This window comes from Cheilinus undulatus, linkage group 2, assembly GCF_018320785.1.
Source record: "Cheilinus undulatus linkage group 2, ASM1832078v1, whole genome shotgun sequence".
In the NCBI taxonomy this organism is placed as follows: Eukaryota; Metazoa; Chordata; class Actinopteri; order Labriformes; family Labridae; genus Cheilinus; species Cheilinus undulatus.
The window spans coordinates 17159829-17187644 of NC_054866.1; the positions used below are offsets into that span (position 1 = coordinate 17159829).

General features: G+C 39.0%; 1 protein-coding gene across 3 annotated transcripts in view; it reads right to left on the bottom strand.

Moving 5' to 3' along the window:
• Nucleotides 1-2713: 2713 nt before the first annotated feature.
• Nucleotides 2714-27816, bottom strand: part of smtnl (smoothelin, like) — a 39768-nt gene continuing 14665 nt past the window's right edge. For 2 of the 3 annotated variants that reach the window (XM_041808072.1, XM_041808064.1), the window contains exons 3-10: nucleotides 12948-13029; nucleotides 11239-11514; nucleotides 10768-10824; nucleotides 9100-9160; nucleotides 8871-9017; nucleotides 8670-8793; nucleotides 6947-7098; nucleotides 2714-3399 (exon numbers count right to left, since the gene is read on the bottom strand). In XM_041808072.1, coding sequence (XP_041664006.1) covers nucleotides 3273-3399; nucleotides 6947-7098; nucleotides 8670-8793; nucleotides 8871-9017; nucleotides 9100-9160; nucleotides 10768-10824; nucleotides 11239-11514; nucleotides 12948-13029 — 1026 coding nt within the window. In that variant the 3' untranslated portion in view covers nucleotides 2714-3272. The remainder of the gene's footprint in view (nucleotides 3400-6946; nucleotides 7099-8669; nucleotides 8794-8870; nucleotides 9018-9099; nucleotides 9161-10767; nucleotides 10825-11238; nucleotides 11515-12947; nucleotides 13030-27816) is intronic. The other variant, XM_041808080.1, reaches the window with a different exon arrangement.

Genomic DNA, 27816 nt, shown 5'->3' on the forward strand with positions numbered 1-27816 from the left:
AAACAAAAAGAGAATAGTAACAGCAAAAAGCTGTAAAATGTAAATAAAGGGAGCAAAAATGAATAAATAAATCAAGTAGCATGGCATTCAAAAGAAAAGCAATAAAAGAGATACAGGCATTAAAGTGAGGAATGCAGTAACGATTAAAAACAGCAAGGAAATAAAATGAGGTTGATAAGGAATAAAGACAAGTAAGAGATTGGGGGGAATTGAAATATGCTAAGAATTGAAATAAAGTCAAAGTCTATGAGAAGATAAAAACCATATAATCAAATAAGAACATGACATCACATAAAAGCAAGTCTATAAGAGTGAGTTTTAAGAAGTGATTTAAAAGATGATTCTACACACCTTATCTCCTCAGCCAGGTCGTTCCAAAGTCAAGGGGCCCTGATGAAAAAGGTGCTGTCACCTTTGGTTTTAAGTCTCAAGGTCTCCACCCAAGGATCTAAGGCTGCAGGCTGGCGTATAGGGGGTTAAAAGTTCTGCTAAATAGATTGGAGCCAGACCCTGTAAAAGTAATGAGTAAAATCCTAAAAATAAGTCTAAAACTACCAGGAAGCCAAAGTAGAGATGCTAAAAGGGGGGCAATGTGATGTTGTCTGTAACCAGTAAGAAGCCTAGCTGTTGCATGCAGTTTGAGGCAGGAGAGGGATTTTTGACTGTTACCAGAGAGGAGTGAATAACATTAATCTAATCCGTAAAAAATTAAGATGTGAATGAGTTTTTCCAGGTTCTGTTGAGTCAGTGTTGTTTTTATTTTGAAGATGGTTCATAATTGAAGGAAACAGTCTCAACACATGAAACACATCCTTTAAAAGACGCCCTTTTTTCACCCCTGAAATGATCAGTGCATGCTTACAGATTCACACACACACTTTCTCTCCCACACACACACACACACACCCAGGCATGCACGCATCCACACACACACACCCATGCTAACACACATAAAAACTCTCCATGATATAACTGGCAAAAATACTATACTTTTGTGCCTGGGCCTACAATGGGTAAATGGTTGAATCTGGTGGAATACAGTAAAATTTTCAAATTTCTCTAGATTTCTTCAAATTGAAATACTGACATCAAAGAATGCATGATTTTATACTGCAATGACAGTGAGATTTAAAAAATGTGGTTTTAATGGAAGTCAATGGGGGGATTTTTGCCTTGAAGATGTCCAGTGGGTATATCTGGCGCTATGTAAAAAATACTAATGCAATCAAATGGATTTTGTTGCTAATCTTTGACCCATCCAAGACTCTTATCACCCCTACGTGGAAAATAATTCACTTTTTATGTGTTTTTTTGTTTGGTTGGTTTTGGTTTTGCAGTAAAAAATGAAATAGGCTATTTCAAATAATCAAACTGGCATTAAAAGGGTAAATATTCTGAGAATTATTGAAGGGTTGGTAGTTTTGTGAAAGTCTGAAGTTGTTAAAGAGATTAAAGAGATTTATAAAGAGAAAGTAGAAAAAATACTGATGTATGGTGATTTAATAGCCGTTTTTTTGTTCATGTAAATTTTTGCCTCAAAGGTGTCCAGAGGGTGCCCTAATGTTAAAGCTGGCACTACATTTAAAATACTAATGCAATCAAATCAATTTTGTTGCTAATCTTTGGCCCATCCAAGATTCTTATCAGCACCAAAGGCCCTTCTTTCTTCTATTATTTTTATGGAAAATTACTCAATTTTTGTGTTTTTTTCAGTTGAAAATAAAATATTTCAAAAATCAAACTGGCATTGAAAGAGTTAAAAATCTTGAAAATGATTGAATGTTTGGTAGTTTTGAGCAGGTCTGAAGTTATTAAAGAGATTTATGAAAAAAAGGTAGAAAAAAATATTAATGTATGGTGATTTAAAGGCAGTTTTTTTACATGTACATTTTTGCCTTGAAGGTGTCTAGAGGGTACAAAATGCATCAATAGAGTATAAATGACATGTAAGAGTAAAACGTGTTGATTTCAAAAATTTAACTAGAAAGTAAAAGTTCCTTCAAGAATTCATGCCACAAGCTGTAAAACTGCTAAAATGATCGCAAAGCTCAAATCATCTCAAACTGGTTTTTTGAACATGACAATGAGTTCACTGTACTCCAGTGGCCTCCACAGTTACCAGATCTCAGTCCAATAGAGCACCTTTGGGATGTGGTGGAATGGGGGATTCACATCATGTATGTGCAGCCAGCAAATCTGCAGCAATTGTATGATGCTTTCATGTCAATATGGACCAAAATTTCTGAGGATTGTTTCCAACGCCTCATTGAAACTACAAAGAATTAAGGCAGCTCTGAAGGCAAAAGGGAGGCCTACCCCGTATTAGCAAGGTGTGCCTAATAAAGTGGCCGGTGAGTGTAGGTTCAGAAGGCAGTTTAGTATGTCCAGGGATGTTAAATAAGTCTGCCAATTTTTATAATCCTATGTCAAATGTGCAGCAGGGGGTGTGTGAAAACAATTTAAAATACTGTAGGGGGTGCCACTGGGTCAACTTAGCCACACCCACTGGAAAGTTGTGTGTACAACGACTTTTTACAGCTGATACAGGCAGATTTTAACAGCCAAAATATCACTTGTAAATATTGGAAGAAATGTTCATATCTGCCGTTAATGATGAATCCCTTTTAAATCAAATATCTGCAGATAATATCATTCCATTTTGTATTCCTACCCTGTATGGGACAACACGTGCACACATATAATTGACAAATGATACAGTTTATTGATTTTATTCCTCATATCATAACACAACATCACAGCATATGTGGACATACATGTAAATGGACAGTTGTTTCTCACCAAAACATACAGTATTTTGTTTTGTCAGTTTACCTGCCCACAGTGTGCTCCTCACCATCACAAACCCATTGCTCAGTTATTCAGTGAAATACACAAACTCTATTGGTGCAATGTAGAAGTTAAATGGACTCTTAACACAGTGATAGTTGCACTCATCATCCAAAATGTCTTGAGTACAGACATTCACACAAACTCACACATATAAAACAAACCAACCCTGATATTGGTTTGTAAATTCATTATCTTCATTACATCACAGGAGGCAGTTTTCTACCAGAGTCACTGTCCAGCGTGTGCCTGTGAGGTGCTCTGTGCTCTCTCTTCCTGCAGTCGGGAGAGGAACGTTGATTTAGCCACCACTAGGGGGCGGTGCAGTCTTTTCAAAGCGCCCCCACCCCACAGTTGATCTCTCAGAGTTACATAGGGAAAAATAAAGAAATTGTGCTCAACATTACATCCTGAGCTTTTATTCTTCACTCAAACTTGCGCAGGTGGTTGTAGAGGGACTGGACGTAGGTGAAGACACACATGGGGTCTGGTTTACGTCCCATAATCATCATGTCGTCCACCTCAATCAGCCGGTCACAGCCTGCCTTCACTCTGCACATACACAGACAAATAGATTAAAAGGTGCTCAGATTAAAGTATTATATCTAAGAAATAGAAGCTTGGTTGTTGTTAGCATGCAGCTAAAGTACTTAGTAACTTGAAAACCCACATAAAGATAGTGTAAACATGTTTTTATATTATTGCTTCAACCTTCAACATATTCTTGTTTTCAATGTGTTTGCCATGTGAAAGTGTGTGCAGGTAAATTCTGTTTCTGTGACATTTTTGTCACTTGAATTCACATTTAAAAGTTTAAATCTGTAAAAAAAAAAAAAACAACCTTCTTTTAAAAACTAAAACAAAGGTCATCACACAACTGAAACATCTATATTGTGTGATATCAGCCATGGTAGGGAGAGAAAGAAAGTCTGTGAAAGATGTGACAAACTCTCACCGCTATGAGATGCATGTATGCATGCAGACCAAGTAAAATGGTGAGTGCAAGTTGATTACATGTCAAGTCAATGTTAAGATGCATGTAAACGTGAATTCACCTCAGTGGCTTGCTGACGTAATTCAGGGGAATTGAGTGAATAATTTGCACAAATGAGGCAATTTTGCACCATTTTCAATATGCTGTTTGCTTCATTTGTTTATTTGCAAGGGTTGAAAAATCTGAACTCAAGCGAAAAACCTCGTGGCGCGGCGGCCAATCAGCATGAAGATCCTCCAGTGATGTATTTCACATATTTCACCAAAGGATCTTCAACCAGCCTGGAGGGGAGCAGGGTTCATTCAACAGGAAAATGGAGGCAAAATTTGTGGTGTCTGTCTGTGGCCACTCCAAGCTACACGACTCAACGTGCCTGTCCTACTGGCACAGGGAAAAAAAGGAGTTCGCTTGGAGGAAATTCAGTGAGGTGGTTGCATTTCCTGGTAAGTTGTGAAAACTTCTTTCATCACTGTAACAGGAAATACAAAGCAGCATTCCTCTCAATAGCTGCGTTTACATAGACACTTCTAATCTGGTGAAACCCTCAACTTAATCTAATCGGTTGCAGAGGGGTGGTCTACACCTTTTCACAACCCAATCAGAGAGAAATTCTTCCCTCTGATTGGAACACCTTCACCCGATAGATCTGACACGTTCTTTCTGCGCATGCTCTTTGTCTTGACGTAACTGCGTGGTGAATACAGCGTATTGTCAGGAGCCGTTCTCGCCAGCAGAAACGGGTCACTAGACTCAAATGCCGGTAGTGGAGAAGCCAAGACTCAGGGGATGTCCGTCTCAATGGGGGACAGAGAAATAACGGAGCAGCAGAACTATATACCACTGGAAACCACCAGCAACCATAAATCCTGTGACACACAGGTCACAGGATTTATGGTTGCTAGTGGTGACCATTGACGCGGTGGCCGCTATTCCAATTAAAAACGGGCACATATAAACACCTGATCGGATAGATCACACACAATGTAAACACTTGACCCAAAATCTTTAATCGGGTTGATTTCAATCAGATTGAAATAAAAGTGTCCATGTAAATGTGACTAATGTAGTCGAGTTCAGCCATGTTTGTTAATAACTGGCTGAAAAGAATGATGTGGGAGAAGGAAGCAACTCCACTCTCATGTCTTGTGATCACCCAAGTATACGTGATTTGACGTACAAGTGGAGCAAGTTATTTGAGTGAATTAAAAAAAATTATGATTTTGGTGTGAACAAAACACTCGGCTCTGTTAAGCATTTTGTAATTAGGCTTTGCAATCTGTGTTTTCAACTTTATTTGGTAAGATCTATTTTGGCCTTTTTATGCCTTTATTCATAGCGAAGAACAATGGATAGGGTAGAAAACAGGGATGAGAGAGGAGGGGAGAGACATGCAAGAAAGGAGCCACAGGCTGGATTTGAACCCTGGAGCATGACCTAACCACTAGGCCATCTGCACCCCAGGTTTTTAACTTTTAACCTTTGTTATCCTATCCCTTACCTTAACCCTAAATGGATGTTAAATATAATTTTAATTTACAAGTTTTAGCATGTATTTCCATTCAATAATGATTCATGATAAATAGATAAGCAGCTAAACGGATGAATGGATTAAAAGAGTAATGGATTAACAGATGTGACTTTATGTGCTAATGGGTTTAGTGTATGTTTTTATGATTTACAGCTGAAGATATAGTGCATAAAACTTATAGATCAAAATAGTATGATAATTTTGTCCTTAATCAAGGCAGATTTGGATAAATTCACAAAATACACAAATATAAATACTTCAATGGCAGAGGTTAGTGTCATAAACATGCCTAAATTGTGGGTGTATTTGAATTTATTTGGTTAAATCTGGTGATTTGGCCTCATAGTTTTGCTGTGCAAACTCCTTTAGCATGGATGCAACAAAACAGCAAAATCAGCAGAGCAGATGTGAATGAGCAGCAGAAAGGTCTCTCATGAGAGAAGCAGAAACCACTAAGTGCTTTGTATTCTAAATTTAAAAAGTAACATTACAGTTATGTAATTGCAATTGCAAACTTATTTTCTGTGTTTTCATTGCCTAAGAATTAAAAAAGAATTTAAAAGAAGGCAAATTTTAGCCCCAACATTTCTAAAGCTGTGACTGCATCTCATGTTGTTTCTGGACTTTCCTCATACATTCAAACAAACATGTTTGGAGTAGTTGAAGAACAGCAAACAGGCAGTAATCATTCATATACATTAAATGCCCTATAAGTCTCTTTAGGAGGTCAGATATAAAGCTCTCACCAAATAAACACTGCCTTTAGTTTAATCAGCTTAATTCTGTAGCAGCGTCCTCACTCGAAGAACAACACAGCTTTAAATGAAGTGTTAGTCTTTAAGCCCTCACATACATTTAATACTCTGCTGTGGGTCTGTGTAACGTACAATCTATAGTGTGCAGCCTGTATGAGTCCTATCTATATTTGAAAACTATAAGCTGTGAAGCTGTGGACTGAGGCAGAAGGAATGCACACCATTCAGCAAAGATTTAAAAACAGGCAGGATTGACAGCAATAAGGCCTAAGAACATGAGCCTGTTATTTTATATGCTTGTATTTAGAATAGTAACTTTCCAGGCGGTTATAAAACAAAAGAACAAAGAAAGATTTTAGACTTAGGTTCAGCTACAATGAAGTTTCAATGGTTGATGGAGTTTAGGACAATAGATACTTTACTGTTTATTCAACATAACTTAGAATCAACAGCTGTTTCATAATGAAACCAGCATCTTTAGAGTGTGAACTGCAGTTTAAAATTCAACCTAGTGGTACGACTTTGAAAGTGAGAATATTGTCTGCCTTATTAGCAAAGAGCATTCAGGTAAACTGCTGCCAGTGCTTTTAATTTTCCGTTACCAGTCTGACCACCTAAACAGGTATAAATATAATATAAAATAATATAAAATAATATAATATAAGATAAATGTTGAATTTATACATGTGCATCTACTATTATGATTGAAATTTCTTGCCCTGCTTGTGTTTATTCCTCATGCTATACCTTAACAAGCTTTATTGAACTGACAGTAAAGATGAAATTATTGATCTGCTGCTGATACCAGCGGCTTTCACTCACTCTGCGGTCCTAAAGGCCAGCTCAAAGTTGTGTTTACGGTCTGCGGGGGACAGAGAGGTGTAGTCGAATTCGGTGGGGAAGAAGGAGTGCACCAGTGCGCAGAAAGCCAACCCATCGCTCCAGCTGGACGAGAAGTTCTGGATGTCAATGTTCTGTAGAAAAAGAAGAATTGGTGATGACACGGTGGGTGAGCATCATCGGGGAAAGCAGTAAAAAAAGAAAAAAAAAACCCAACACAAGTTGCAAAAGTGACTGACAGTTTCATTAAGATGTCCTCTCATTCGCTGTCTTGCTCTGAATTATCATGGATAAAACAGACATCCCTCCTTGCCTGTTTTTGGGGTACATGCTTTTTACATCATGTCATTTTGAAGCTCTTCTTTATTAGTCTAAAGTCTGCCTTGAGTACTATACAGCATGTTAAGTCACTGACTTAAAATGACTCTTCCCCCTCGTGTGCGTGTTTGCTCCCAGTTAATAAGAGTCTTGTCTTTACCCAGCCGGACTGTAACCAAAGCCACATGGAGCAGCTGGCACAGGCTGCTGTGAGGGAAAAGGATAGCAGAGTGTAGAAATGTGTTGATATTCTCAACCATGACGTAAACCAGCTAAACCCTACGCCCTCAACCCCCCAAAAGTACGCACAAGGACACTCACCACATCTCACTTAGATAAACACTAGATGATAAACACATTAGCACTATGAAAGACAGACACAGACGTCTGAATCTCATTTTGTTTTCAACAACCATTTAGTATTTTGAACTTTGATTAGCTGAGTTCATGCACTTCTGACAATTTTAAGAAAACTGTACGGAGTCATTGTTGTTGCTAAACTTCAAATAGAGCATAACTTACTGATTTTGGGCTCAGATTTTCTTCAAACCTTCTATTAAGATGTGCCTTTTCATGACTAGATTTTCACTGTGCTCAAATGTCTGCTTGCCCTCAAATCTTTTGTAGCTTGCTCAAATTCTTAATTGTTTCTCTGCCCGCGTACGAAACGTTTTCTGCACACTTAACTCTCCATCTGTGTGCTCAACACTTATTTCACCTCTGGGATTTTTCATGATGAACCAACCCATTTGAAACATCTGAAAAATAGGGACAGGGCCATGTTTACCGTAATGCAGTGCCCCCCCTTTTAACAATAGCACTTGCTTGACTTTTAAGAGAGTAATGTTGTCCCATTCTTGTCTGATTTAAGATTTTAGCTGCCACCTGAGTTCAAGGAGATCGTGATCATCCATTAACAACCTTAGGCTTTGTCCCCTGTACACAGAGATTTCTCCAGACTCTCTGAATCTTTTGATGATTTAATGTACAGTAGATGGTGGGATATTTGAAGTCTTCACAAATTTATGTTCAGGAACTTTTTCCTGAAAATTTTCTGCAATCTTCTGGCCTTGCACTGCTCCAGGCTCTCAAAATGCTTTGTGTGTAGCTCAGGCCCAAGCTGGAATCTGTCAGCACTTTAGAAACAGCTTTTTCTCCTTCAGTGTGAGAAATGAATTCCTGAATTGATAATGATAGTTTACTTATTAGTAAATACACTTAGCGGGGGAGGAGCACGGCGCTCTGTCAGATTGCAGTAACGTGTGGTGTATGAAACAACAGCTCCACTACACAACACTGTAATGAGATAATTCAACACAATCATACTATCAACAAAAAAGCAAAGAGCATACTGGTGGACAAGAACATATTGAAGCACTTTCATTACCTGGTATCCGATGGTTTTAGAGCGGCACCATTCAAGGAGGATCTGTTTGATGCTGCTGGCACTGGAAACCCCAAAACTCTGAGAGCGCTTCAGTTTAGGTTTGGAGTCCACTGGCTTTGGGCGACTGTAAGAAAGAGCCAAGATACATCACAGAGCTGATTGCATCCGTGTGAGGCAAACTCAATTCTGCTTTGCATTTACCTGTTATTGGCTTCAGATTCAAGTCTCTCAAAGATGGAGCGACGAGCCTGAGCACCGATGTTACGAGGAAGAGTCTGTGACCTCACCAGCTCACGCCTCCTCTCCCCTACCTGTCCGAAGGATTGGTTACAGCTTTCATCACCGTCTCTGCAGGACAGGAGGTTCAGACTAAAAAAAATGTTTTCTAACAATTCTGAAAAATGTGCCTAAGGAGTCAAACATCACTCACCGGTCATGCTGCATAAGTCCTGAGTATGTCACAGATTTAACTGGGGCTGAATTTAATTTATCTACGAAGAAAACATTGAAAGGTAAGTTTGTTTTCTTGATCAATTTAAACAGCATAGCACATGTATCTGGAACATGGCTTGTGGAAAATGTAGCTTAATTATCTTTCTTTATGTCTTAAAACACCTCACACCACAAGAAAATCAGAGCAGGTCATAGGACAGTATTTTACAGCATCACTAGTTAAAATCTAAATTGATATAGTGAGCTCAAAATTGTGGTGCCCCCTGTTGACCTGTCAAAAGCCTTTGGTACAGTGAACCACTTCATCTCGTTAGGTAGACTGTCTTGTATTGAGTTTGATGAGATGACATATGTTTGGTTTCACAACCATTGAACAAACAGAACTCAAGCTACAGTTGCAGATGTCAAAACATCTTTTAAGGAGGTCAGCAAAGGATTACCACATGGATCTATCCTTGGGCCACTTTTATTTACATTGTTTATAGATTATATCCCAATTCAAATGGGATATTCTAAAATTCATCCTTATGCTAATGACACAATATTATACTCCATTGTGCCCTCTAATGGTCAAACCCTGTCACATCTACAAGCTTTTGTCCACCTTAAACTTGCGCTGAACCCCCAGAAAACAAAAGACATGGTCATCACAAGACAGCACTTTGAACCCCTAGCAGCATTGTCAACATGAGATAATGTAGACATTGAATGTGTCCAGCATTTTAAATACCTTGGTTTCTGGTTGGATCCGGATATGTCCTTTAGGTTACACATTGCATGTTTGGTGAGAAAAATTAAGTCTCAACTGTGTTTTCTCTAAAGGAAAAAATCCTACAGTGACAAACACAAAGAGTTTGTCTGTGCTACAATCAGCTCTTGGAAGATGACCATATAGCGTTAGCTCAGACAAGCCACGAAATCATAATTAAGATCAGCTGATCTTACGCAAGCCCTTATCAGCTGATGGCCAGTAGATTCACATCTAAACACAGGATTGGCTAATCGCTCTCATGCTGCCTTTTTAAAGCTGCTGTAGCCTGCTACTTTTTAGTGCTCCCTCTGCTAGCCACTGTTTGCAAACCTCCTCCACCCCAGCTCCTCCTTTACTATGCATCTGACTTAATCAATGTAATTCTGTTGTCATTGATGCCTACTCTGCTCTGGGGTTTACCACTGCTTCTCTTTCTGCTTCAGGCTTTCCTTTTAGTGTTTTTAGTGTAGCTGCACCTATTATGTGAAACAATCTCCAGTTGACGGCGAAGCTTGTTTCTTATGGTGTTTTTTAAAGAGCTAGTGCCTGAACTGCTCAAGGAAAGTGACTTGCACCCCATGAGTATTCTAAAACTAACGGGAAGTCAATGCATGTTTTTATTTGTTCTGTTTCTGTATAACTTCAGGCCCCCCTTAAAAATGAAAACTCGTTTAAATAAAAAAAGAAGATGTGGAGAAATGATCTGTCGAACCTTCAGGTTATCAGGCTTGGCTGACTGGTCAGAAGGTGGGCTAAAATGGGACACAATTATCTCAGCATGTACCCTGCTTTAGTTAAGTCCAGAAAGATATCAATCTCTTTCTTGGCGTTACTTTTGAGCTAAGAGGTTGTGTCTGTTCAGATTGACGTCTATGGTGTTAAATAAAGACTCACCTTGTAGGCGGGGAGACCCCAGAGCTCTGACAGGGGAATGTGCCCATGTGGAGGATACTAAAGGCGACAGAGACAAAAAGGAATTCTAGGTCAAGAGAAGGGGTGGAAAGTCACAAATTACACTGATTTGCTTACCATAATTGAGTAGCTTTTTGTGCATTTGTACTTTTTTGAGTAGTTTTTGAAAACAGTACTTTTGCTTTGTCATTTCTGTGGGAAGTATTGTACAGCACTACATTTTCTCATATCATCTGTTACTGAGGGAAAAATTCAAAAGTTAAAGTAGAAGTTTTCCATCGACTACATGAGTAAGTGGCTCCATCATGTAGGTATACTCCGTGTTTGCCTAGAAAAGAAATCTGACATCAAACATGCATTAGCAGTATCTGGTATTCGTAGATTATAATAAGTTGTTATCTATAAAATATATTTGCACTAAATGAGAAGCAAAGAGAATAACTGCTCAGTCACCTGGTTGAATTACAGAATCCTGGACTGGGTGGTTCTGGCTGGAGCTGACGCCTGATTGGCTGGCAGGGGAGGAATCAGAGACAGGAGAGGATCGAGAGCCAACAGGGCTGCTGGGAGAGTCGGGACCCTTCATTTCAGCTGTCTTGGTTGTTGCAGTGATGGGGAGGTGGGGCATCCGCATGGCGACAGGTGCTGTATGCTCATGAGGGAAGTCAACGGGGGGCGAGATCTTTCCATGTACCAACACTGGATGATCTGAAAGACAAGATTTAAAATCTTCGCATGGATAAAGAAGCTGCTGTAATTAAAACTTTTTATATAAATAATGTACATAATGAATCAAATGTGTGCATTAATGTGTACAAAAAGGTTTTTAATTTAAAAACAGTAAAACATCTATGTTCACACTTAATTCTAATTGATTTGATACTCCTTAATAATCTGAGTTCTTATACATTACATCTTTGATACTTTTCCAGTGAAAGACAAGATGACGAAATGATTTTAACACAATTTGCATCTTCTTAGTAATAATGATTGGAAAACAAATATGTCTTCTTCAAAAAATAATTGTTCAAGTTTCTCACAAACAATGAATTTTCTTTATCTTGACATTACATTTAAACACACCATGATGACACTGGATTTTCCTGATAATTGTATTACTGACCTGACCTTTAAAACACCATGACATAAGTACCTGAAAAACAATTCTCTGTCAAGGATCTGTTCCTATACCAACCTTTCTTAACCTTAATCCCCAATTAAATCATCCAGTTTGCTCCAGTAGACAAGACTAATGAACCAATGTGCATGATTAAAAGAAGTGGCGACCCCCAAGACAGTCTGGCTGCAGACCACGACACTCAGACAGGGCTCTTGCACACCACTACTGTCAACACCTCTTCTAGGGTGGAAATACACGCTCGTCCTTTAAAAAAAATGCGATTAAACTTCCAGCTAGGGTTCAGGTAAAGGTTAGGATACTCAAAGTTAAAGTCAAAAACTAACCTGCAAAACCTAATTACAAAGCAGTTGATGAAGCTGAGTAAACAGTCTAGAGTGTATCCAGGAAAAAAGCTTGTCCTTCATGAAAACACTCTAGCCAATCAAATGTGGCCAAAGCTTAAGCTAACAAAACTACACAAATCACGAAGGTAACGTAGCTGAAGACTGTACACCTTGTACTGATTTAAAAATCTCATAAACCCATTTTTAAGTCATCTAAAATAACTATGTAGCTAAAGCTAGAGCTACTGTAGCTACACTGGCTTACATAATAACTTACACTATGTAGCCACACAGCTATGTTAGCTTTAGATAAGGCTAATAAAGCTGAAGTGAGCCGCTGTTTGCATAGCTGCTTCAAAAACGGGTCCATAGAAAATAAAACCATGGTTTTGACCTCTGACCTTTTTTCTGTTTTGTTTAGGATTTTTTTTTTATGTTTGCAGTGTGGTTATTTCATTAATTTAACTGCCAGACTTTGCTTATCAATAAAGTTGAATTTTAAAAAAGCTTCTTAAACAGAAAATACAATGTACCGAAAAATTACATCATTTCCATTCTGACAGAGGTGACTTCTCAGCAGGGATCTGCTAGAGAGCTGGGGTCTGCAGCCAGACCCCTCTCAAGACCACCACTAAATCCTTTTATTTTCATGCTATTATGTCTGCCAACATCAACCCAAATTGCGTTAAAGTTGTTACCTGTAGAGGCAGTGTGTCCGTTCTCCAGTGCAGCATGTGTTGGGGCGGGGTCCACCTCTATTGGCTCTTCTCGCTCAATACTCTAAAAGCACAGGATCAAACATGAAACACTTAGGTCTGTATACTTTAATAACTTTTAAAGGAGCATGAAGTCATTTTGACCTTCACTGGCAACCATAAGGAGGGCCTCTGATGGATGGTTTAATTTACACAGAGGAAAGAAGCTGAACTGTTTTTTTTGGAAACCCTGCAACTGAAGAGGGATAACTCACTGATCATTTGCACTGGAGCCAAAATGTGTTTTATTTTTGGCTTTATATCCCCACTAGACCATAGGTAACAGGAGAGGTTTGTCAGAGTTGGCCTTTGTATGCATGAAAACTTCAATAGAGAATGGACCTCTGGTTTAAAAGATAAAAGCAGTGCTATTTATTGAATAGTTTAATCATTTCACTGCAGAGTTTCTCGAGCATGTGGCCATTGAAAATAAAACATGGTTTTGTACATTCCAAAAGGTTTTAAATTTAAATTGAATAAACTAGACAATTTTGTGGTGTCTACTTCTGCATTTTCTAACTTTCTTCTGAGATAAGACTCTTTGTTCAAGCCAGACTTGCACAATGTCTCCCCTGACCTGGCAGCTTGACAGCTAGATAATTCAGATCAAGTTTAAATGTCAAACATCATCCGCAAGTTGAGTTCAGGTTTCAGTTTTGATTTCTATTTCCCGTCTCTTTCCTCTCTCCAAAAACACAATCAGCTGTGTGGAAACAGTTGGTCAGAGCCCAGCAGATACTTTTATCTTAAACTCTTAACCGCATACTAATGCTGACCCACATGGGATGTAGGTCGTGCTGTCACCTTCCATGTGGACTTGCTTGACAGATAGAGCCTGTGTGTTGATAGTCAGCCCCATTTGGCAAAGAACAACACATCTGGGGTCAATAGTACAGTGCTGATAGCTTTGCACGTTTTCTCAAGGTCAGAATCACACCAAATGACATACTGAACGACTGTTAGGCTTTCAGGAGAACACCCTGAGGCAGCCATGTTGGAAACTTCTGGCTCCTTGGAGACAAGTTTCTCTGAACAGCTGGTTGTCTTTCAAACTCGGCCATCAGGGAGGAATTAAACGGACAAGGCTGATTTCTGTGTTGGTCTGAGAACATCATTTCCCCACTGATCCTTCAGGATCCTTCAGGTCTGTGTTTGGATAACGTCAGCATGTTTGGAAGCAGAAGTGAGACATCTGGACAGTTTTTCTCCACAGTCACAAACAAAAAAAAGCAAATGGGCAGATGACATGGCCAAGCAAATTACACTGTTAGTCAGTATTCACATGGTGGCTATTTTACACTGGACAAATATTCAGGATGGAAACACTAGTACACGATGTTGATTCCTGATTGTTACTTAAATACTGTAAAATTAAGATAAACTGAAAATGAAAAGACAATTAAAAGATCTGAATGGAAATTTGCCTTCAGAGTAAGTTTCTGGATGTAACTTTAAGTTTTGTCTTGTGACTTTGTAGGCATGATGTAATGATTTAAAACATTTCCATTAAGCATATAGCTGAGGCTCTGTACTGCCCAGTGTACATCTTACTGCTATATTTGGCGGCATGTCTGTGTGTCTGTGTAGGTTTGCACACCACAACCTCCAGTTGTCCTTGATACCTCTCAGACCGCTTCCTGGGTGTTCTGGTTTGAAACTGGTGCCATGAAAAAATCCTAAATATGTATAGATTTTCTATAAAATCCGAAAATATTGTGCTAAGTCGTCATTCTAGGACTTCTGCTGCACTCCATTTACCTCGGAAGTCAGGAATGACGTTACACTCGAGAGCAATGTGTCACATTTGCTACAAGCTAGTAAGAGTAATTGACCAGAAATTAACTGGACTGTGTTGAAACACGGCCACAAGGAAACATATTTGGATGAGATGATACACCTGCTCCTACTCCTGATCAAAGTAGGCTCTCTTTGGAGCACCAGCAGTAAACTCTTTTTGTTCAAAAAAGCCAGAAAAAGCACATTTTGCATAATATGTGACCTTTAAGGGAACTTATCAATATTGCCTTTACTTTAGTCTGTCATTCTGAATATTTAGTGTGGATTTTCAGAATCCATGCAGGATGCGGGCGAGATTGACACACCTATTGCGGGTGGGAGTGGCCAAAAATGGTCAGAAATCCAATGGGAGCAGGATTAAGAAAGGAATCCTGTGCAGAGCTCTAGTTCTAGACAAGTTGATGATCAAAATCCATTAAAAGCTTGGGTTTTTGCCATATGCTGAGGCTGTGGTCAGGGATCAAAGTTGGTCAAATTTTTTGGCAGTGTGCGAAAAACATTTCAACAAAACTGCAGCGCTTATGCCAATCATTGCCAAACATCACAGCTCCATGGCTGCTGCACTCCCTGTGACACACCCCGACACGCACTAAGTTTCAAGGGCTTATTTATACACTAACAGCTTTAGTTTTCACTTGTTTTATTCAAAATTAGGCACCAAAATACTTGACTTCTCTTGGGGCAAAGCTTCTCTCCTCACCTTGAGTGAACTATCCACCATTTTCCAACAGAGAACCATGCCTCAAATGTTAATCTCCTTTTGGGGTTCTTCCAGGCTCACTAGAGAGATATAGGTATATCCCATCTGGCCAGGAAACACCCAAAATCCTCCAGGAGGAGTTTGAAAAAGTTCCTGGGGAGTGGGTTGTCTGGGTCACCTTGCTCAGCAGGCTGCTACTGCAGTATGAGCTTAAGATGATGGATGGATAAAAGGATAAATAGAGATCGTAGGCTGTTTTATCACTGTACTCATTGAATATACGCCACTATTTGGCTGATTTAAAGCCATTTGCTGTCTACTTTTACTGTTTACTTCACACTGATGCTTTCTGCTGCTCATTGGCTGTAACTGCAGTGACGCCTGCTTATGAGGACATCATGTGCATACCTTCTGTTTTCTATGAGAGTAAACTCCACAGCTGAAATCTCTTATTACCAGTGTTTCTGCTTGGGGTCAAAACTTTATAGACAAATACTGCAAAACTTTGATTTATATATTAAAAAAAGCCTTATGTACATGTATGAATACGAACATTAGTAAAAACCAAACCCTGGTGGAATTTTCTTACAGTAACTCTTTAGTAGGTGTGAAAACTTCATGGCAGCAAAAACGTCTACATTTCCAGGAAAGCAGAAACCATAAAAACCCCTACTGTACACAGAGTCATCATAAAGAACAAAATGTTGTTGTAGCTGTGAGACAGTCCGCTGTGAGGAAACAGGAGTGTGTTTTGCTGAGCTCACCATATAGGAATGCTGGTGCATGTGTGAAAAACCAGCACGTATGAATAGATGAGGAATACAGAGGGGTACATATGTGTTGCATGATGGGAAATAGGGTGGGAATCAGCTGTGTGTCCAGCAGGAGTAGGGGGACAAATCACAGAATGTTTGGCTTTGACAGGGGGATCTTTCCCGGCTGAAGTACTCAGATCAGCAGACGTCCTCGGTGGGTCAGAGAGGGGGAACATGATAGCTGAGCTGCTGCTGAAGTTCTGGTAAACTCTCTGGTATCTCGAGGTGTTTTATGTGGGCAGAACACACCGCTGCTTAACACGTAACATGACAGAGAATTGACGCATACGAGCATTCAAACACTAATGCTCTGGCACAGGAACGCCATGAGTACGCACACATATCAAATGCCAACTTAAATCTGTAATGTATTTATTGTTTTGAGGATAATCACCCTTTAAACACAGAACTTGGAGCCATAGTCTGTAGGCAGTTAAGCCTTGGTGATTTAGACTATTTAGTAAGTTGTTCACCTCTTTCCTGGCTTGGTTTAAATTGGGCACAGCAAATATAGCTGGCACAGGACCAGGCAGCTACGCTCTGACCATAGGTCACCACAAGGTCAGGGGCCAGGCTAATTGCTGGAGTGCTTGTCTATTTTCACTTGAACCAGATGCAGCAGGAACAAACATTTTACCTGCTGAAGGTGTGTTTTAGTTCATATTTAACTTGTCTTTAGTCCTGGGTGATTAAAAGAAGCGGGCTGTGACTGTCTCTTTCTAAGCAGCCACAATTCAATCCCTGTCTGCTAGCATCGGGATGCTAAAGTTTAGTAAAACATAAAATGATAGGCACAGTCTATTCCTGCCAAGTCTGTCACAATAAAAGCCTCCAATGTTTATTATCAGTGAAGGCTTTTATTTTGAGGAACAACATCAGGAAATGTGTGTTTCAGCAGCAACTTAACAAGGGCATCTCATAAACAGGAGAAAGACTTCACTTAAGTTAGAAAATGAGATATAAGGAACACCTGAAGAGTAAAATACAGAAGGAGAAATGAATCTAGGACTTTTTAGTTCTAAACTGTCTCCCTGTCTTGACATAAATGCAACTGTTTCTCTGGTGGCTTAAAACAGAGAGTTGCCACGTAGCAGCATAGCAGACAGATGATTCCTCTAGTCAGGTTGCAGCATTTTAGGATCGTATTTCTTATGAGTGGGTGTGGCTTCAGCTGATTCAGTGACATCATCATCCTAGAACAGACTTTACTGCCTGAATTTTTATGATTTTGAAATTTTACTTTATAAACTCAGAGATGTTTATCATGACTGAAATATGTCCTGTGGTTCAGAACACAGCGGCCTTTCATAAAACAAACCTAAAATAAAGATTTTGTTCTCACTTTACAGGGACTTTAACCTTTAGTCAGAGAATGTGAAAAGATTCTTCAGAAAATTTGGAAACATTTTTTAATCAAAATTTCGTCAAAAACTTAAATAATTTCATCTGAAATTCGATGATCAGTTTATCAAAATTTGCAAAAGTTATTTCCTTTTATAAAATCTCAACAAAAACTTTGAAAGTGTCATTATTATTGAAAGCTTCCTGGCAGTGGTAAATCAAAATTTTAAAATGAAAAAAGGTATTAAAAAAAATTAAAATTAAGATTAGAAGTAAAAGATTATCAGTTCTCATTTTTTGTTGACCTCTGGATTAAAAACAAGACTGAGAGTAATCAGGTGAAAATAATGTGGTTTTTCTCATAATCTCTGAGGATGGCTATGTTATTTAATTTGTGCCAACACCAGATAATGATACATGTGCTCACAACTATCACAAATTAGTTTAAATTCATGCTGACTGACATGACAAGAGGTATCATGATTGTTGTCATGTGCAAGAATTATTATCTATTTCATTGTGACTGCAGTGGTACCATGAAACACACCTGCACAGGCGTCAGTTTATCCCTGTCTTAAAGTGGCACTGACCTTTTTGTCACCTTGTGCTTCTCTTTGCCTTAATTATGGTCCAACCTTGTTTTTCTTAAAGCATACTTTACTGTAGCAGTCATTTGTCCTGTTTTCTCTTTTGACATCAAGTGCTTTTCAAACTATTCTATATCAGAAAAATAACAAAAGTCTGTTTATTTCTGTCTCATGGGATCACTTGATAAAGACAAAGTGCAAACTTTGATGGCATAGCACAGCCAGGAATCCGACAAGTGCAATGTTCTACATGAGAGGTCAATATTGCAGCTAGCAGCTGCTACATAGCAAATATTTACACTGAGTGGGAGGGTTTATATAAGTCTGCACCAGCAATAAAATCCCAGCTGCTCATAACTGACTCACTGTCTATAAGTTCATTAAGGAGTGCAAAATTATGCCATGATGAAGAAAAGGTTGTGCAGTTTTACACAGCTCATATATATTAACATATCTTACTCTTAGCTTTCCACTTGACAAACAAACCAAAAACCACTGGCTGGGTTTCACAGTCTTCTCCATAACTTTATGACTGAAGAGGGAAAAACATTTGTCAGGGGTAGAAAATGCCGCCAGACTTCTTGAGCTGTTTATTCTCCATGCAGTTGAATGTTTCAAAGTGTTGAAAAATGAAGCCAACGTGGAAGTGCAAAAGCCCGCAGTACCAGAAGCCCCACAAACACATTTAAAAATGCTGCTACCACCTCCTGAGATCCTGCATGTACATATGAGAACATTATTTTGGGTGGGAGGGTGGGTGGGCGTCCGTCAAAGATTTTTAAGGAAATTTTATGGAATTTGTTTGGATGCTTGAGGGAATTTTCCCCCATATTTAGAATTTTGGGGGATATTTTTCATAAATTTCTCAGAATTTGCTTAAATAAATTTAGGGGAAATTTGTTTTGAAGTCAGGAATTCACGTGGATTTGGAAAAGAGACAATTTGAAAACAACTTTTGATAACTTCTAAGTTTTTTGTACTTTGTCTCAACTAGTCTTTGTGGTCATCATCAGAAAGACCCCCCATCCCTCTCTCAAAGACTGACACCATTTCTGACTGAAGACCCTTAACAATTGACCTACTGACCGACACTCAGCCAAAACATCTGCTCAAAGACTGATCCAGTGCTGTGTATTTTCTGCAGAAACAGGACCTTAAGAAGATATGTGGACATCATTTGTGGTAAGAACTACTTCCTGCTCAAAGACTGAGTCTATAAGGTCCTACTGATCCCAAAGAAGTGGGAGAAACTAAAAATGCTTTCCAGAAAAAAGCTCTGGTCTCAGGATGTTAATCGCAGTAATAAATATGTTTATTACCGAATTTAAAAATAAATACATAAAAACAATCAGTCTTAATAGTTACTGTCTTTATGGGTACATACTGTACTGGGACTTTACGTGATTGTAATTTTATGAGGGATAGGAGTCATTTGTGTTGATGGCAAAATATCTCTGTTTTCCATAAGGCTTAAAGTCTGCGTCATCTGCAGCTCTTTGCCTGGTCTGAGGTTGACTCAAAGTTATTCTGAGACAGCATCTCCAATTTGGCAACCGCCATCAACAAGCTTCAAAAGTCCCCTTCATTTACCAGATGGGTAATGTTACTCAGACTTTATCCATGTTTATTTACAGTCTATGAGATCAACCACTTATTTTATTTAGATTTATTGAACGGTAATGGACGGATTACAAACCAATTTGCTTCAGAGATTTATGTTCTCCAAAGCAAACCTGACCATCAAAAATGTTGATGTTTCACAAGACTAAGAAATGAATATCCCGATCCCAATATGGCAGCCATGGTTCACACAATACCTAAACTTAACCTAAGTGCAAATTTCCATTGAAGATATCACATCCATAGGAGAAGTGAAATATGAAAAAATGTGTTTTACCATGAACAAAAATCATAGGTTTTAATTCCACTGTCTGCCTGTTTTTATCCAACCATCTCCCCCTTTCCTCCTGTTTTGTCTTCACTATATGGACCAAAAAAATTTGGCCACACCTGTTTATCATTGAGTTCGGGTGTTTCAATCAGACCTGTTACCAGAGGTATGTTTTAACAGGCACCTAGTCATCCAGTCTCCATTTACAAACATTTCTGATACTAAATGGGTCCTTCTGAAGAGCTCATTGACTTCAAACTGGATATTCCACGTCAACTGAAAGTGATATTATTAGAAAGAAACAGAAACAACAGCAACTCAGCCACAATGCAGAAGATCATTTAAAATCACAGGGCAGAGTCAACGACTGCTTAGGTGCATGGTGTGTAAAAGTCACAAAGGCTCTGCTGATTCCATAGCTAAAAAGTTCTGAACTTCAACAGGCATTAATGCACGAAAGCACAAAAACTGTACAGCAGGAGCTTCATGGTATGGGTTTCCATGGCTGAGCTGCTGCATGTAAGCTACACATCACAAAGTCCTGTACCAAATGTTGGATGGAGTGGTGTAGCAGCACATCGACACTGGACTGTGAGCATTGGAAATTATTTTGTGGAGTGACGAATCACACTTCGCGGATTTGGCAGATGCTGGGAGAATGTTACCTGCCTTGACTGCACTGTGCCAGCCTTAAAGATTGGTGGAGGAGGGAACAGGTATGGGCCTGATTTTCAGGGTTTGGGCTAGGCTCCTTATCTCTAATGAAGGCTATAAAGTTTGGTTCTGCTGGAGGTCTCTGCTTGTTATAAGGAGGGTTTTTTCCTTAGCATTGTTGGAAAGGGCTTTCTCAGGGTGGTTTATGGTGCATCTCTTTAACCAATTTAACAGAGAATGCTATCATAACCTTTTCTTTTTTTAAGTGCCCTGAGATAAATTGTGCAATTATTTGTTATCTGTAGGAGGTTATTTTTTTCGTAATTTTTGCTGTACTTGAATCATATTAGGAAGGTAAGATTTTAATTGCTCATGCAGTGCTTGCAGGATGGAGCACCTTAGATTGATATTAAGATAACAGTTGCAAAAGGTATCTGTGCCAGTAATCAAGGTTTGACTGAAACACTATACTCTTGTTAACTAGGAATCAAATTTTAAAGATGGCATCACCTTTTAATGATGAGCTGGTGCAGCCTCACAAACCCATACCAGTCAGTACAATAGCTCCAAGTCACGCTTCCTTCTCCTGGCAGACACGTGTGTATTGAAGTGTTTGGGGCCTGCTGTGGAAACTATCTTGTCCAGATGCCACTAAAATAGATCAAGCTGAGCAGTGTAGTTAAAGGGACTCTTGATGGATAAACAGGAGGTGTGTTTACATTTTGCTTCAAATCAATTTGTCCCTGAAATGAGACAAATGAGGCCCAGAAGGCACTGACCAGTTGTTCAGTCTAGGTGTCCCTTAGCAGCTGTCAGCCTCTTTAGCACTACAGCATAGGAAAACCAATAAAAGCGGGTACATGCAAAATCTCTCATAACAATCTCATAAAGGAGCAATGGAGCAGACAAAAGCTCCATTTTCTCTCTTCTGGGAATCACTAATCCTCTTCTCCCCGTGACTGCGTCATTACATTGTGAGAGGGAAACTATAAAACGTTTGGATGAAATAAATGAAACAGAAGAATGTGGAAAATCCCACACTGGGCTTGAGAGAACAAGAAGAAGATGAGGGTTTAAGAGTTTGATTTTCTGCTGTCTTCACTGGACTTTTAATATGTTTTTCTGTTCAACATTCAACCAATGTCCCGTGCAAATAAAAATGTCCACCGGCAAGAAATAAGTTCATAAACTTCAGAAATAAATAAACAAATGTTTCATGAACAGATGGTTGTCAGTATTTTATCTTGGGAAGAGGACATGCAGAGGTCATAGTCAGGGCATCTTTAGGAGAGATCTTCAAATTTTGAGAGTGGTCTGGCTGCAGACCACCTATGTCAGACCTCAGACACCCCCACTAATTTGGCTGGTACAATGTTTTAGAATTTTTTTTTTTTTTTTTTTTTTTTTTTCTAATTCAACTTTAATCATAAACAAAGACTGACAGTAACATTTATGAAATAAACACATTACAAACATTAGAAATGAAACAATATTTCAAAAACAAAACAGACAAAAATTGGGGGTCTAATCCGGGTAGCTCGCTTTTACATCATTAGTTTTAGCTAAAGCTAACAGAGTTTTGCTAGCTCAGTAGTTAATGTTAGCCTTCTACATAGGCAGTTGTAACTATGATAGCTTTAGCTATAGCTAATGAGGCTAAAGTGAGCCCTCATTTGCATACTACTATTTACTTTAGCATTAGCTACATTAGTTATGTAGCCACATTAGCTTCATAGCAACATTAGCTACAAGAGCTTATGTTGCTAATGAAGCTTTGTTAGCTTTAGCCACTACCTAAGTAGTTACCTACCTAACATAGCTTCTTTAGCTTTAGAGTTAGCTACTTTAGCTAAATAGTTACGTTACCTATGTAGCTTGCATAGATAACAATGTTTTTTAGCTTGACATTTAGCTATGTTATTTATGTAGATAACTATGTAGTTAGCTGCTTATGTAACTAACGTAACTAAGTAGATTTATATTTAGCTATGTTACCTACATAGTTTATGTAGCAAACATTTCTTATTTAGCTTTAACCTTACCTATGCTTGTTATCTAGTCAAGTCAGCTATCTAATGTTACGAACATAACTTTGTTAGCTTTAGATTTCTCTCTGTTACCTTCATAGTTTTTTCAGCAAACATTGCTTATTTAGCTTTGGCCTTTGCGATGTTTGTTATTTAGCCAAGTCAGCTATATGATGCAGCTAACATAACTTTGTTAGCTTTAGATTGAGCTACATTGCATACATGGTTTATGTAGAAAACATTGCTTATTAAGCTTTAGCCCTAGCTATGTTTGTTATTAAGCCAAGTCAGCTATATGATGCAGCTAACATAACTTTGCTAGCTTTAGATTTAGCTACGTTGCTTACATGGTTTATGTACAAAACATTGATTATTTCGCTTTAGCCTTGGCTACATTGGCTGGGTTAGATTATTTTTATGGGGGAAAAGCTTTTTCCTGTATGTAAACAATTTTATATTCAGGTTACACAGGCTAGGTTACTGATTTTTAATTTTTCGGTATCCTAACCTTAACTTAACATTTACCCTCGGCAGAAGTTGAATCCAATTATTATTTCTAAAGTTTTAGTGTGTGTATTTCAGTTCTGACAGAGGTGGTGTCTCCTCATAGTGATCTGCTCTGGGAAAAATGGTGGGGAACCACTGAGCTTAGTTTCATAATGGATGCTCTAAACCAGTGGTTCTCAACTAGTTGAGTCACAGTACACTCCATCAGCTCCCCAAGGAGAACTGTGACTCAAATTTTAGATTTTTTTTTGTCAATCAGATGTATTAAATAAAAAAATAGCAGAGCTTGAACCTAAGACAGAACAAATGTTGTAACAAAACAATGAAACAGGACAAAACATGCATGTTTTATGGAGTGTCATAGGTAATTTGGCGCAATTCTTTCCAAGGCACACATTCATGACTCACTGAGAAGGGCTTCACGACCCACTTTTGGGTCCCGACCCACCAGTTGAGAACCACTGCTCTAAACCATCTGAATTGGGAAAGGCGCTAGATGGTTACACATCTAATGTGTTAATGCTTCAATAAAAACTTAAGCAACTCACTGTTTTGATTCTGGGTCACAATGCTTTTGGAGTGAAACCAACTGTTGGAAGAGAAGGTGGGCACTTTTTCAGGCTTAATATGGTACATAAGTTTGACATAGTAGGGAATGGGATTATACTCATGCATAATTTAAACCAATAACTGTGAGATAAAAGTTTACAAAATCCCTCTTAGATTTAAAAAATCATCCTGTTATTATTTGGGGGTGCTGAAATGGAATTACAGGGTACTGAAGTACCAGCAAGTTGTTGCCCTGATACATGAAGCAAAAATCTGGTAGAAAAATAGTGTTTAAGGTGAAAGTAAACACAATTCGCTGCTCTCCCATGTGACAAATTTAAACACTTATGGTATGTGTACCAGTTTTTCTGTTAGATGCCATAGTATTGGCTGTTTCCCGGGGACATGGTGTCCTGGGAAACCTGTCTGTCCAAACAGGAGGTGGTAATGAGAGTGGTGGGTATTGTTTATCTGGCGTCTTCATCACTGACACTTTGATAAAGACTCTGCAGGGACGGGGTGAGGTGAGGATGGGATGACTTGGCTGCAGGAGGGAGAGTTTGTAATGAAGGTTCACTGATGTCTGCTGGGTAACATACAGTTTACTCAGAACAGTGACGCAAAGCCCTGATGTAAAGAAAATGTTAGGCTTTTTCAAAAGAATATTTCAATGATAGTTTTTGAGTTTTAATGTAAGAGTAATGTAATGTAAGAGTTTGTATGTAAGAGGAAGAAGTGTAATTCTCCTTTTTGTGTTTATGACAGTGCAGTTGTACTCATATGACTGGGTGCAAAAGCAGCCAACCTGAACTCCTACATACTGATGCTTTGAGAAGTCCAGATCATTTCATGTAACTATTGTGAGACCAAAGTGGAGATTATCACCTTCAGAGAGGATTTTCTCAGTCTTAAACCTGTTTTTCTTTCATTTCTCTATATAATAAGCCAACCTCAGTCCCTCATCCTTTGTTTACATCTCCCCCTCCCTCTCTCTCTGTGAAAGGACATGTGAGCTTCACAGAGCCTTTAAGCGATGTAGAAATGGAGCATTTAAGTAATGAAAGCTGGCTGGCGACCGTCCAATGAGTGCCAGTGTGTGTCTGCAGTTTTCACTCAATGTTGAGTCAGTAAATTTGCATTTTACTGTAAAACCAACAAAACTGCATTGCAGACAGAAGGACTATGAATGAATGAGTTATAGTAAGATACCACAGCAGGAAAAGGTCTGATCACGTGTAAACACAGCTCCTGCACAGATATCAGAGTTCTCCTCAGCTATCAGAGGAAGCAGTTAGAGACTCCTGCTCTGTAATTTCCTGTCAGGAGTCTCCAAAGGAATCCTCTTAGAGGAAGAAATACCCAGAAACCACCTGTTCTTCAAATACATTCATGCAGCCTGCAATTTCTACACTAGAAAAATCATGGGGGATACCACTTTGGGTCGAGAAGAAAAAATATGCAGTCTTTGAACCAGGAGGATATAAAAACTGTAATTGTAGGTGAGAGCTACTGTACAGTTTTCTTCATAAAAACACAGAATGAATGTTAGTCTTTGCCAATGGCATGATTTCACATGCTCTCTGCTAACTGCACCTGGGATTGTTAAGCTGTTGGTGATGCAAAGAGGTCTCTAAAAGTCAAAATCAGAGAAGCCCTCCGATATCTTTTTTGAGAGGAAGGCAAGTTTTCACTTCCAGACCAGACAGTTTTTACTACAGGTAGTGACAAATGCACGTTTTTCAGTACTCAAACATTAGAACACCGTCCATGTGCAATCTAGACAGAGCGCAGGAGTTTGCTTGTAGTTTTTGATAACTGAAAGTTTAAAAAAAATACCCAATATTGGGTGCCTACTTCTATTTTTGTGGCCATTGAAACAAGTCATGTATCAATAGGGTTTGATAGTAAGTATTGTCTTGTTGAATTCTGGTATGGTGACCAGAATACTGCCTTAAGTATTACATACTTTTCTTTGCAGAGCTGACACACTGTGAGGGCCTCTTTGTTTCTTAACCATTTACTGTAATATTACTTTACACTTGGATTGGTGTGGCCAAAAGTAAAATTGGAAAAGCCCCACGTTTTCTAGCACTGTGCATGACTACATAGCTAAATGTTTAAATTTGGATCGTAGTCAGCGCAAGAATTACGAGTCGGTTAAGCCTTGGTTAATGTCCACAATCCTGGTCAAACACTGTCTAAACCAGTGATTCCCAGCCTGTGGGCTGCGGCCCGATATTGCAAGTGGGCCGCCAAATCATTTCCAAAATAGTATGATTTTGGGGGGGGGGGGTAATTATATAGAAATAAAAATATACAGAATAGTGTTTTAAATGTTAAAACTCAGTTACGTTTAAAAGGATATTAAAAATGTTCAAATATTCTTTTCATTATTTTGTTTTGTTTTTCCTTCAAGTATCAGACATGTGGCAAGCAAATGAGAGATAGGAACTTTTATTGTCATCTAGAGGTTATTGTGTGGACAGCTCCTTGAAAACTGTTATACTGAAGGTGTTGCAACATGTTACAGATGCTGTGTTAGCGACTGTGGACCTTCCAACATGTTTCTCCTGTATTCAGTTCAGTCCTTTATGTTCAATCTTCAATTCAAAAAAAGTGCTCTGAGAATGTATTATATGGCCTCTGTATTTATGGGGTCGGAGGTGGGCCGTGAAAACTTTTGAGACTTAAAAGTGGGCCCTGAGTTGGAAAAGGTTGGGAACCACTGGTCTAAACTGTGAAGTAGCAGCCCAGCCGTGGTAGCCACTGAAGCTGTTATTAATGACCATTGGAATGCTGCCACAATGCTCTTAAGCCTGACGTCAACAACGGTGAACTGATAGCAGCGATAGCATCTCATGGGAACGGTGTTATCTAGCATCATTTTGATCTAGAAAATAGGGATAAAGTGGTCCAGATGTTGTCTCAGGTTATGCTTACATAAAACGAAAGCAGAGGAACCGTATTTAGCACAAGAATGTGGATAGTAACCTGCAAAGATGATGACAGAACAGCAATGCCAGCACCTAATGCTGGCCACATTTTGCAAACCAACTTTGCACAGTCATACCCTGTCCAAGCTGGATGTGACAAGAGCAAGTGTCAGCAACAAAATCAGATCAATTACTAATACTGGTTCTTACGTGGTGTCCTGACAGCAAGCAAGCAGTGCCACTTAAAAAGCATGAATGTATATCCGCTTAGGACTTCCATATGTCAAGACTCTTTGCCACATTTTTTTTTAGGCACCAATTTACAACCCTCTAAAAACACCTTTGTGACACCATGTGGGTCCCAACCCACTAGTTAAGAACCACTATTGTAGTGTACAAATGAAATAGTCAGAACCGTGAAGTTTGTCCACGTTGTCACTGTCTTACATACACCCAGTTAGTTGCTCGCTAACTTCCATATATTGTAGCAGAAGTGAACATACACTCATCAGTAAAACTGATTCTTCAGCTGCACATGTACACTGGGACAAGAACAGTCCAGATGAATTGCCTAATAGCTTGGCATTACTGTGCATGTGTAAGCCTACTGCATGCTATCACTGCTCTGCTCCCATTACCCTCAAAGGCTTCCAGTAATGTACAACAGACCGTCTGTTCCCCTCCAGGATGCTTTACAATTCTAAATTTCATCCTCTCAGTGTCTGTCGGTTACATAAATGGACTCTGGGTTATTTTCCCACTTCTCCTGAGCCTTTAAAAGCCCACGGTAGATGCTGTATGTGGGTCACCCTCCTATAATTGGAGACATAAAAAAAAACCTTTAAACTGATTCTTGAAGTTGACTTCCAGTCTCAGAGGACGGGAGGACGAGCTGTCAGTTATTAACCTGTTTCCAAAGAGATGATGACGGGAACACGGCCTATTGTCTGGAAGTCATTAAGAGAGCCAGGGGTAGCCAGGGAGTGGCTGCATACCTCTGTTAAACCCCCA